Here is a 12,518-nt window from a genome sequence, read left to right on the forward strand (position 1 = left end):
CCTGTGCTCCCTGGGGACAGCAGCCACCCTTATCCCTGGGGACCCGCAAGGGACAAGCGGCTCCCCAGGGTCCTGGGGGGGCTGAACGGGCTGTGGTTGTTCCCCCCGGCACCCCAGGGTCCCCTGCAACCCTTGGGAGCCCCAGGACAGGGGAGTCACTGCCAGTCCAGCCCCCCTCTGCTCCCCCAGGAGCCTGCGTTGGGATAAAGTAAGTGGGAAACAAACCATAAAACTAATGACCCCCCCCCCCCCCCCCAAAATCCAAAGAGCTGCCTCCTCCTCCTCCCACTTGGTATATTGTCATTTGCTATTTCTTGGTTCCCTTTTATATTTTTTTTTTTAAATCTGTTTTTATTAAATGTTAAAATAATGGTACATGGGAAATCATGCATTTTCTTTTAAATTTATTTCTATTTTTTAAATCTCTCTCAGTTTTAAAGTTTTTCTTTTTTTTCTTTTTTCTTTTTCTTTTTTTTTAAAAGATTTTTTTTTCACTGTTGTTCCTTTCCTCGCGTTTCCTTTTTATTTTCTTTTGTTTGTTTGCTCGCTTGTTTCTTTGTTTGCTTTTTGTTTTGTTCGCGTGCTTGTTTGTCTGCTTATCTGTTTGCTCATCGGCCGTTCTTTTTATTTTTTATTTTTGTTTCCGCGTGTGGTTTTTTTTTTGTGTTTTCTGGTTTTTTTTTTGTGTTTTTTTTTTTTTTTTTTTTAACTTTTATATATATATATTTTTTTTGCGATTGGAAGGGCCCCACCCCAGGGGCGCTCGCGCCGCCTCCTCCTCCTCCTCCTCCTCCTCCTCCCCCCCTCCGCCGCCCCCTGCCCTCGCCCCCCACCCTCGCCCCCCATCCCACCCCCCGTCCTCCTGCCTCCTCCTGCCCCGCTTCCAGCTCCTGGCGACGGCTTCATACCGGGGTGGTCCGGCGGTTGGCTGTGTTGGTGTGGATAGAGTCCTTGTTCTCCTTCTGGATACAGTTGTGAACCTGGAGGAAGCTGTTATCCCTGTCGGAGTTGTAGGTAGCGGTGGGGGTGGTGGTGGCCTTCAACGGGTCCCTGCTCAGGGTGTACATCGAGATCTCTGTTGATGGGAGGGTGTTGAACCCTTTGATCCCGACGGGAGAGGCATCCCTGGAGTGTGAAGGCTCGGTGGAGCGGGAGCTGGAGCGGCTGCGTCTCTGGTAGCGGTACCGGTAGCTGGGGATGCGGGTGATGGCGGAGGACTGGAGGTAGTCCGTGGCGCGAGCGTTGGCGCGCAGCTGTTTGTGCCGGTCTATGAACATGTGGACGGCCAGCACTCCCACCATCTCGGCTATAATGAAGGACAGGGCCCCGAAGTAGAAGGACCAGCCGTAGGAGTAGCTGTTCTTCTTGGAGTCGCTCTTCGAGGGGTCTCCAGCGTTGGCTGATATGTATACGATGATGCCAATTATATTACTCAGACCTGAGAGAGAGGCAGCCGTCAGGAGGACAACGTGGCAAGAATGACCCGGGGAGGGGGTGATGGGGGTCCCCAGACTCTACCCCCACCTGTGGGCTTCACCACAGCTTTCCTCAGGCTGTTCCCGCATCCCTGCACCACTCTCCCATGCCGGTCCCAAAAAGCCACCGGACACAGGGACACCCTCTCCCCACCGTGGTCTCCATGCAGCGGGATGGAGAGGTTTCCTCATAGGGTTATCTTCACCCCTGGGAAGGCTCATCGGGGCTGGGAAACACAGCCCACCCGTGCCCCAAAGCCCATCCCACGTGTGTCCCGTTACCTGCAGACACGAAGAAGATGCCGGCACTAAGGATGATGTTGTGTCGGGTTTTGTAGAACTCGCTGGCTGCAATGCAGAGTCCACCCATGAAAAGCAGAATCACACTCAGGATCGGAAAAATACTAGAGGCTCTAACAGCCCCTGTGGAGGAGAGAGGGAGAGGGACAGAGATAACAGTGCACGTGTCAGAGAGAGGAAAAGGGGGTGCGGAGGCAGCATGGGGCGAAGGGGGACCGGAGGGCGCGAGTGTGTTTGGTAGGTGCGGGGAGAATGAGGGGAGTAATTCAGGAGGGAGTAAAAAGGGGGATGGAGAAAGTGTGCCACAGGAAGAGAGCAGCTGCAAGCAGCTCTCGCTGAAGTTGTGGCTGGAGCAAGGAGACGGAGGCTGGTGGAGCTGGGGGCCTCCCCTCACCGCCTGCCTCCCGCCTTCTTCCCCCAGCTTTTGGTGGGACCGTGGGTGGAGGAGAGCCCTGGCACTGATGCTGCTCAAGCCCGTGTGTCAAAGAGCATCAGCCCCACTGCATCCTACAGCACCACTCAGTCTCGAAACATCCCCGAAAGGCACCATCCTCTCAGGGGAGGAGACTTTTTCAGGGCTGGGAAGCAGCTCCTGGTGCTGCTCTCCTCTCTGCGACTGCAGTGAGGCTGAGGAGCAAAACTCCAAGCGCTGCGTGCCGGCACACAGGGCTTTATCCTGGTGATTAAACAACTGGGCTCCTTCCAGAGGACAGGGATGGGTGCGTGTGTGCCAGCTCCCACACACACGCATGCCATCGGTCGATACAGAAGAGCTCAGCCAGCAGAGGGCAATGGCACAGATGCACGCAGATGCCTGCACAGGCATGCACGATGTACCCCAGAGCTTTGGGGGGGACTCACATGTATTTGGGCACTCTGCATCGGTTTGTGTTGCTGATATTCTTATTTTTTATGAGGAAGGTTTTCCTTCCTCCCTTCCCAAGAGAAAATAAGCTGTGAAGCGTGAAATGAAGCCTTGCTTGGTAAAGAAAGGTATCAGGCACGCTGGTGCAATTCTGCTTGTGGAGCAAAGATTTGGAAGAGGGATGAAAGCCAATCCCTCCTTGCCTACAAGAATGAACCTTACCGAAGCAAAGATGTGACTTTTTACGAACCAAGGAGAGATTGTGCTTCAAAGACCCTGCTGGTGTTGGGATCCCACCAGGCAGACAAAATAGGCTTTTTTTTTTGTGGGGGGCCCTAGCCCCCTGCCTGCACATAGGGAATGGAAAAGACAGGGAGAAAACCTCTCTTGCTTGCTTTCCAGTTCTGCCTGGCTGTGTTTCAGGGAACAGGCGAGTGATAATAACCTTCTTAATAGCTTCTGGAAGGCAAGGCAGGATTCGACAAGGCGAAGCTAAATGGCGGTGAGCAAATATCAAGCAGACATCCTCTGTTCGGAGGGTTTCTAGAGGGATGCTCACAACCCCACCCTGACCTCATCGGTTTTAATTGGGTCTGAATTCTGAAATTCCCATCTGCTGGGAGAACTCAAGTTGCTGGCTGACATGGGGAGCTGCAGGCAGCGTGTGAAGGGTGAGGGCAGCCCCTGCCTCCTGCCCCTCTGGAAGACCATGCAAGCAAGAGAGGGGCAGGATCTCATCCGGTCTTCTGGGATCCTTGGGGCTAAAGAGAAGAGGATTTATGATGGTGTTTGGATACTCCCTCATAGCATTTGATTGTTTTCTAAGTCAGATTCCTTCCAGCAAAGAAGCACAGGGATGCTGCTGCTTACTCCCTGACTGGTGTTTCATTTCTAGAAACATAAGACACCTTCTGCAGATGGCTGGCAGGCATAAAGTCTAAGCCTTTCTAGATTGGCCACGGGCCCTCTCCCACAGTCATGCTGGTCCTCCAAGCAAAGGAATCACCTAGTTTGATAATAATAAATATCTTTCTAGCTGCTTTTGCTCATACCTCCAGGTGTTGCCTGTGCAGAGCAGCTGGGGACCCCAATTTGGCAGAAGTCCTGAGAAGAGGCTGTTCGGTGAGGTCCCTCTCCAGCCAGGGCTAAGGCAGCAGAAGCCCCACTCCCCTCAGGAGTGACCCGAGAAGTCCTTAACGGACCAGCCAAATCCCACTTTGAACCCACTTCTCACATTAAAAGGGTTCTGCCTTGGGGCCGCTGGCAGGTCCTGACAGTTTTTGCCTTCAGACCTTCTTCCCTCTGAGGGAACGGATCCACAGCTCTTGGGATGTTCGCCCCCTTCCCCCAGCTCTCCCTGCTGTAGCTCAGTGGATGCTTGCAGCCTCCTCGCTCCCAAACGACTGTGCAAGAACAGATTTGTCCTTGGAGGCAGCCTGCACAGCTGCTGTGCCAAAACGGATCACAGCCGAGCCTCCTGCTCCGCCATGCAGGGGCCACGCAGCCATGAAGAGACCAAGGCTGCGGAAAGGCAATCTCCCCGGGTTATTTACAATAACAGTGGGCGAAGGAGTGTTTGAGAAACCAAGAGGAAGCAGCATAAGAGCCTCCTCTTTTCACATACAAATGAGCTTTCCAGAGCCTAAATTATCTCTCTCATCTCTGCCGCAGGGCTGGGCCGCCGCAGCTGGCTCCCAGCACACCTGGCAGACAAGGAGCAGTTCTGAGAGGCCTTTGGAGGCCGCTGGTGCTTCACCTTGGGGGGTCAAAAGCTCTTGTCTCGGGTTCCTGAAGGGAGAAGATCTCTTCTCGTGTTGTCAGAGGACATTGTGCTTGCAGGGAGAGGAAATGGATAGTGGGGACACAGCTGAGTTAAAGGAAGAGCAAGCTCCTGCTCGCAGGGCAGGAGGAAATGGCAGCTTGCCATGGGTCCACTCCGCAGGCCACTGGTGTCTGGGGAGAGGTGGCACAAGAGAGAAATGGGTGCTCCTCGGACACAGCTCAGGGAATTTCTTAAATCTGATGCAACTGGAGGGACTATAACCTTGCTCTGCGTTAGGTGGGTGCACGCATTTGGGCATTCAAAGCAGAGATGTGGAGGGGAGCACTGGTGGTCCCGTGCCCAAGCTGTGAGTGCAGAACCAGCTGCTACCATGACCTGCACCCACCCCGTGTCCCCAGGCGGCCTGTGCCTTGGAGAGGGCTTCAGAGAGCGTTGTTGTCATGTGTCAGGCTGTGCTCTGCAGCTCTCTGATGGATTTGGGTTAAAAGACTCCAGATTTCTTTCATAATTGGTTGCCATTAATGAGAATATGCCACTGGTTGTCACAATGAGTTAGAAACAGCAGGTCCCAGGCAGGTGAAAGGGGAGACAGCCAGGGGAGATGCAGAGGCTCAGGGGCATGGAGGGGCCCTGCCCACCCCTCACAGACATCGCTCCCTCAGCCCCCCCAAGCCCCTCAGGGCCCAGAGTTACACTGCATTGCCTTCAGAGAGCAAAAGGCACCCAACACTAGCACCTACAAGCAGTTGCAAGGAAAAATGCCTCTGGACTTACGGAGGAAATATTCTGCTGTATCGGCTTCATAATCTGCATCCTCAGGGAAGTGATCGATTTGCTTACACAGACCTTTAAAATTCCCTAGGGAACAAGAGAGAAGAAAAAAAAAAAAAAAAAAAAAGAACAAATGAGAACACCAGAAACCTCCATGAAGGAACAACTGCCCTCTGCATCGCGCTTTACACCCTCCCTTCCTTTCTCCCAGGCAGCACCCGCGCTCATGTATGGACCACCAGATGCTCTCCTCGCATGCTCATACATACATCTCCCTCTTATGCACACAAGACAGATGCAAACTCGTGTACACCCAGAGCAGCATCCCTTGCTTTGTGGCAGGCAGCACTGAAGATCTTGGCCACAGATAGACAGGAGTTCGCTGCCCACCTCTGCAGGGGGTGGACCAGGGGTTGCAGGCTGGGTTAAGCGGCGAAGCACGCGGGTTAATATCCCTTCTGTTAGCATCTGCTGGTGCAACTTTGGGTATTTGTGTAGCCGTAGGAAAGCCCACTCTCCATTTGAATTTCACCTGGCGTGGCCTCGGTGGATTCCAGCAGTGCTGCGTACAGCGGGCTGATTGTGTTTGTGCGGAGAAGTGTTTGTTTTTCTCAGCTGTGAATTTGCTCTACCTAGTCATTTCACTGGCGGGATATATTCCATTGTTCCAGTGTTGTATGAGAAGAACAAAAGCTCCTAATCTACTTTCCCCATATGACTGCTTGTTTTGTGTACCTTTACCAGGCCTCCTCTTGTGTTCTCTCACAGATTAAGCCTGCAAGAAGCTTGGCACGAGTGTGTGGGTGCAGCTCTGTAGCCAAGCACCCCATGCACTGCAGGAGTCAAATCTTCTGCTTTAGATGAGAAGCTGGGCTGCTCACCTGAAGATTGACCAGTCTCATTTCCATACAGGGTCTTCTCCGAGCCTCTCTGCTTCTGTGGGAACCATCTTTCACATACTCCATGACCAGCAAAGCCCTCCCACCAGGAGGCCAGAGAGATCTGCCTGGTCCTTCATCATCTGGGATTTCTACCAGTTTCTTATTTTCACCATTCTTGTCACTCTCCTCTTGAAATCAGCATTACTGCTCCAGAGTGGTAATCCTCGAGCATCATCAGCATCACGACCACTGGTTGACCAGCCACTGGTTGACTAGTGTCTTGAGGTATCAAGTTGTTCTTGGTGGGACAGGGGCGGCTGTTTGGAAAGGAGGGATGCAGTTCCCACATGTGGTGCATGGCTGGGCATGGTGGTCCCATGGGTCCCCTAACTGGGGACAGATGATTTGGGTTAGAAGGGGCCTTAAAGATCACCCAGCCATGGGCAGGGACACCTCCCACCAGACCAGGTTGCCAAGGCCCCATCCAGCCTGGCCTTGAAGACCTCCAGGGATGGGGCAGCAACAGCTTCTCTGGGCAACCTGTTCTAGTGCCTCCCACCCTCACAGTAAAGAATTTCTTCCTAAAATCTACTGTAAACTCACTCTTTTATTTTAAAGCCATTGCCTCTTGTCCTAACACTATACTACCTGATAAAGAGATCACTCCTTGATCTCTCAGGTATTTGGGTCTATCTGCAAGAGGGACCAAGCACAAAGAGTTCTCCCTGCATTTTTCTCCAGGCCAGGCTTTGCTGAAGGAAAGTTTAGGATGCTCTGGGAGGCTGCACTGAGCAGATAGCTGTAGATCTGCTGGGTCAACCGCCAAGCTCAGCTCTTCTGCGTCCTGTTGGCTTGTGCCTGGTACTTCTGAGATACCCATCGCCTTTAACTGCTAGTTCAAAGAGCTTCCGTGAAGAGGCTAGACACAGCAGAGAGGAGTGTGTGTAAGAGGTAAGTAACAGAAAAAGAAAGTAGGAGCAAAGCCTCTCCGTAGACCTCTGAAGTGTTGTTCCCACAATGAACCTGTGGGCTGTGAAAGGAGGTTATTAATCACCCTTCCTCAACACAGTTACTTCATCCAAGTGTCTGCTTCTCAGCCATGGCTCTCCTGGAAGGAAAGCTTCACAGCCAAGCAAATTTCCCCGCCACATTCCCACCTGCTACTTGCCCACACAGTACCAGCGAGGAGGGCAGATAATTGCATGAAGGGCTCCTTTCCCTTGCTGTGTTTTTTTTTTTTGTGGACTTGTGTGGCACAGCTAGCTGGAGGCTCAGGTGCTTAGAGGTGACATGCAGGCTCCTTGAAAACTTGCTTCTGGTGCTGGATGTCCTGTGGGTGTTGCAGAAGTGGCTCAGCAGGGTGCTTGGTCATTGGGGTGTCCAACCCCAGTGTGTTTAACATGCTGCGGTATTGAGGAGCCGCTCTTCATCTTCATGTGCTGTTCTGGACTCATCCACCTCCTGGTTCAGTCCTGCTGGTATGCTGAAGGCAGGGTAGGCAGCACTGGTCCCACCTTAGCTGCTGCTTTGTGTGTGACACCAGCACAGAGCGCCGTGGCTCTGGATGACAGCAGTTTGTCCGTGCTACCACAGCCTCTCCTCCAATGCCTCCTAGCTCATATGGGCGATGGATGGAGGAAGGATGCAGAATTTAGGTCATTAATGCGGTCACTGGGAATAGGAGAGAACAAGATTCATTTTCTGCTCTGCCACAGGCGTGCTGCTAAAGCCATTTCTTATCTCTGCCTTGGAGTCCCACCTTGTGAGATGGGGAAACAGCGCTGCTCGGCATGACATGGTGGGGACGTGCTCCAGAGGGCACAGGGTGGCCACATGGGTATTAGAGGCTGAACGAGTGCTCAGGATGCTTTGGGGACCCAGGAGTTGGACTCGATGATCTTTGTGGATATTCCATAATTCTGTGATTCTAGGGCAGCTCAGGAAACTGCTCAGCATGGAGAAGTCACTTCTGGCACCAAGGTGGCTCAGCAGTTCTGTCATGGACATCCGTGGCCTGCTGGGATGGTGGGACAGCCTCCCCAGCACCTGTGCCAGTGGAAATGCCTCAGCCATGCACGGGGATGGGGGTAAGGCTGCTCAGAGGTGTTTTGGAGGTCTGACACAAGGCCCTTCTCCCATTCATTCACAGAGACAGGGAGGGAAGAGCCCCGTGCCACGCTGCAGCTCCTGAGCAGAAGCACATCATTATTTGGAAATCCTACTTGACACACCACTTTGGGGCTCCTTGGGGCAGCCTGATTTGGGATATGCTAAGCAACCAAGCTCTGACTTGTCTCGGGAATGAAAAGCTGAGGATGCCCAGGTCCATGGAAAATACCCCTAATCCTAGCGCTCAGCCTTCTGACACGACAGCAAGATACCTGAGCATCCCCCAAATCCCCTGGGTGTTATCGTGAGTCCTTCAGAGAGATCCCCAGCGTTTGCTTGTCACCTGCCCGAGCTTTGGGAAGCTTAGGAGCAGAGACAGCACGTTGGGCTGTGACCTGCCATGCTGCCAAGAGCGACCGAATGTCTGAGGCCCACAGACATCAGCTTCGACTGAGTTTTTAGTCTCAGAGACCTCCTCTGATGCGGCCAGGCCACCGTTTGGGTACACGCTGTCTATCCAGGGCAGCTGGCAGCTGCCAGCTCTGCTGCAGCGCGAGCCGGACCGAGTTACCCCCGATGAGAGCCTGGCTCGGTGCTGCTGATGGCACGGTTTATTTTTGTGCTGCTTTGTGCAGCCCTGGCTGTTTCAGAAGTCTTGCCTGCCTGCAGAGTGCAATCCACTGGCAAATAGTAAGTTCCAAAGAGCACAAAGCTGCTCCCTTCCTGCAGGGCAGGGAGCGCTTTTAAATGGTCAGGACTGTACATCTGAAAACTGGGAGCCAGAGGGAGAGGAAGAGACGTCCAAAAGGAGAGAAGCAGACAAAGAGGGGAGAGAACAGAAAGACCTGTTTTCCCAGAATGATTTGTGATATTTCCATTTATGGGAAAAAGCAATCCACTGAAAGCTTTCCTCTAGCCTCCCTCTCTAATTTAGCAGAGGTTTTGGCATGGTGGCTTGTGAAGAAATAAATAAAGTGGCTGGATATAGCTGTTGTCTCTAAAAGCTCGGAGCGACGGCGCGGTGTTAGCCAAGGATTCGGCACCTCTTGCTGCCACACGCTTCCTGTATCGTTTTAGCAAGTCACTTAACCCCCCTCTTCTGTCACCGGCACTGGGAATAATGGTATTTCCCTGCCTCGGGGAAGCAGCCTGAGGATATTTGTATTAAAATCATGAAGGTGATCAGACACTGGAGTCATTTGGACCAGATAATTCTCCCCACCTTCCAGTTCAAATGTAACGTGCTCCTCCTTGATGTGACCTCTCCAATAAGTGCTGAGGCTGTGCCCATGTGAAAGACCTCCCAGATGCACGCTTGTGATTCCTGCCTTAGAAGTAAACTTCACTGAAGATTAAACTGACACTTGCTATTTACCTGTGAAACAAATGGCATGAAACGACCCATGAAGGGCAGGTGGACAGTCAAAAAGCAAAAACATTTCTTTCTGCTCCAGGTCCCCATTTCTGAGCTGAGCCCCTTTGGTGCCAGGTGGTGAAGCTCAGAGCCAGCCTCTGGGCTGAGAGCACAAACTCCAGAGCTGTATGGCAAAGCATTGGCATGCCTGACACATCCTGGCAAAGGTTTTCCAAACCAGGAGTGGAGGTTTGCCGTCACCATCCAGAAATGATGCTAGTGATGCTGACCCTCTGGTTGATGATAATAGTTTCAAGAGGAAGGAGTGAGGTTTCATGGTGTGCCAAGAGAAGCACAGGAAACGCCCTTTAAAGGCATTTTGACTCAGCTCCACCCTTCCAAGGAGGAAGCACACAAAAGTGCTCATTATTTGGGAAGATTTGGAGCTGGTGAAGAGTGCAGTGGCAGGGAGCAGAGAGAGTGCTCATGGGCATCTGCTTTCACCTGCCTGTGCTGAGGCACCCTAAAAAAAAGCCGGTTACCCCAAAGTGCTCTCTATTGCCCTAGGATGGCATCTTGTGAAAATGAGGCCATCTCTTCACATGTCTCAGTATGGATTTAAAGGCCTTGGTTACAAGTTGCAGGGTTATACATGAGGGATGGTCATTTTGAGGGATGGGGGCTCTAGGAGCCCTGGCCCTGTGCAGCCGCAGGCGATGCTGTGCCAGTGGCAATGCCTTTTGATTCAGGTGGGAAGCTTTAAGTCCACAGAACCCACAACTCTATTTAGGGACAGAGGAGCTTTCTATCACAAGGTGAAGCTCAGTGGGGCAGCCAGTGGGGTCTGCAGGGGTTGCGTCTGGAGAAACAGCAGAGATCCCACGAGGACAAAGGGCCATCCAAAATCTTGCCACCTTCCCATACAGCTGCAACGTGCCTGCTTTGATGTGGCCTCCTCCAACATAAACATGCAGCAGTGCATATGTTAAAAATTAAAAAAAAATAAATAAAAAGAACGCAAACAAAACCCTAGCAACATAACCAGTATGTTGCATACATAATTCTCTCCCTGGGGAGAGGATAAAAGAACAAACCACATGTGACTGATATCAAGCCCCATCACTTAATGTGCCACTGGAAATCATTCAGATATTGTGGTGAAGAAGACTGTAAAAGGACTGATGCAAAATAGAAATTGATCTTATAGTTATGAAAGAATATCCCCCCTGCCTACAAGGGAGAACCATTATACCAGCTCTCCTCGACGTATTATTAATAATCATGTTTATTACAGCTGTTGCTAAGGATCAGATAATAACGGGGTTTTACTGCAGCAAAAATGGTACAAACACTGCCTTACAGTGCCTCGATGAGCCCGAAGGAAGGGCTATATCGCAGCGCATTAACCGTGACCAAAGCTACAGCAGCGAACGGCCTGACAGCACCAATTCCAGCAAGATGACTTCGGTCGGGAGGTGGTTAATAGAAAGAAAAATGCGGACGTCGCTGGGCAAGGGACAGAAAAGTGGGAGAAATCAACACTGGGGAGGAGAGGGTGAGTGGAGTCCCGGCCTCGAAGCCTCCCCCTGGGGCAGCAGCCTTCTCCCTGCCTCCCCACCCTGCAGCTCCGTCCTCCGCTGCCCCCCGGCTGGCTCATGCTCTGCCACGAAGTGCAGCAGTAGCAAAAGCAGTTATTAAGATTATCCGAAGATTTACGCTTATAAACACCCTCTTGTTACAGGGTTGTAACTTTCAAAAATATCCGCGGCGGCGTTGCTTGGAATTTCCCGAGCTTTGTTGCAGGCAGAGGGGGGTTGGCTGGGGACGCTGTGCACAGGCTCTGGAAGGCGTTTTGGTGCAAAGACAAATCCAGCACGCTGGAGCTTTGCAAGCTGAAGCATTGCGGGTGGCTGGTTTTCAGGCACTGCTAGACATCTGTCCAAGTTACAAATTAAAAACCTCAACACGGCAATAAGAAAAGTCATTCAAAAAATCCTTTTTTTTTTTTTTTTTTGCATACATCCAGTACAAACATCTCCCCTGGTAAGCTATTGACTCTATTTTCTAGATGCTGCCAGAATCAAACCTGAGCCGAATTTCTTCTGAAAACAGTACTAAACACAAAAATGTAGTAGGCTTATCTAAAGCTACGGCTGTTTTCTCCTCCTAATGTTGTATTTCTTACATTTCCCAGCTGTGATGGGTTTCTGCAACTGAAAATAGTCTTATTTCTACATACATAGCAAATGCACCTTGTGATTTCATATATACACATCAATGAAAGCGTTTGTGTTTTCCTCACTGATATTTTCCCGTGTGGTTTGATGGATGTGTAAAGCACTGACGATGCCTCTGATTCCTCAGCAGAGAGGTTAGGAACTATTTCTGCAGCTGTGAGGGTGCCTGGTGCACAAAACCATGTGAACTTCCATGCGTACAAGCCCTGTCGCAGAGTTTTCAAGGCACGGCAGCTGAGCCAGTAAAAGCTATTACCTCTGCCTTGCAAGAAGAGGCAGAAGTGGTCCGTGAATGAGCTGGGAGCCAGAAAAAGGACTGAGAAAAGGGTTTGTAAATAGTTGTGCTCAGGTGTTGCAGTGTGATGTTGGGGTTTAGCCACCCTGGAGCACAGCCGGAGAGCTGGAGCTGCTGGAGGGAGGGTGGAAGAGTGAAGGCAGGAGATGATCAGGGCATGGAGAGAAGTCCTGACGAAACAGAAAGGGCAAGCGAAAGGAATCAAGATATTCCGGATGGATAAAAAAAACCCACAACCAACAAACCACCAAACTGGCAATTTGTAGCAAGAACATTTGTGTGTGTGTGGAAAACGAGTCAAATGTGACACTACAACTGTGAGCCGAGTGACAGGAAGGGTGATGCAATTATCTGCAGTGAGAGAGAAATGATGTGCATAAGGTGTGGGAGGAGAGGAGCTGCTCCACCGCTACCACAGGCAATCCCAAGCTGCGGCGGCACATCCAGA

The 12,518-nt window shown here is 51.5% G+C and overlaps 1 protein-coding gene across 2 annotated transcripts in view; it reads right to left on the reverse strand.

Annotated features, from left to right (window-relative positions):
• Positions 1-857: 857 nt before the first annotated feature.
• Positions 858-12,518, reverse strand: part of CACNG2 (calcium voltage-gated channel auxiliary subunit gamma 2) — a 48,325-nt gene continuing 36,664 nt past the window's right edge. For both annotated transcript variants that reach the window (XM_084505528.1, XM_084505527.1), the window contains 3 exons: positions 5,198-5,281; positions 1,758-1,898; positions 858-1,438 (listed from right to left, as the gene is read on the reverse strand). In XM_084505528.1, the coding sequence (XP_084361654.1) occupies positions 903-1,438; positions 1,758-1,898; positions 5,198-5,281 (761 nt within the window). In that variant the 3' untranslated portion in view covers positions 858-902. The remainder of the gene's footprint in view (positions 1,439-1,757; positions 1,899-5,197; positions 5,282-12,518) is intronic.

The sequence above is a fragment of the Aythya ferina genome, assembly GCF_964211825.1.
Source record: "Aythya ferina genome assembly, chromosome: 1".
Lineage (NCBI taxonomy): Eukaryota > Metazoa > Chordata > Aves > Anseriformes > Anatidae > Aythya > Aythya ferina.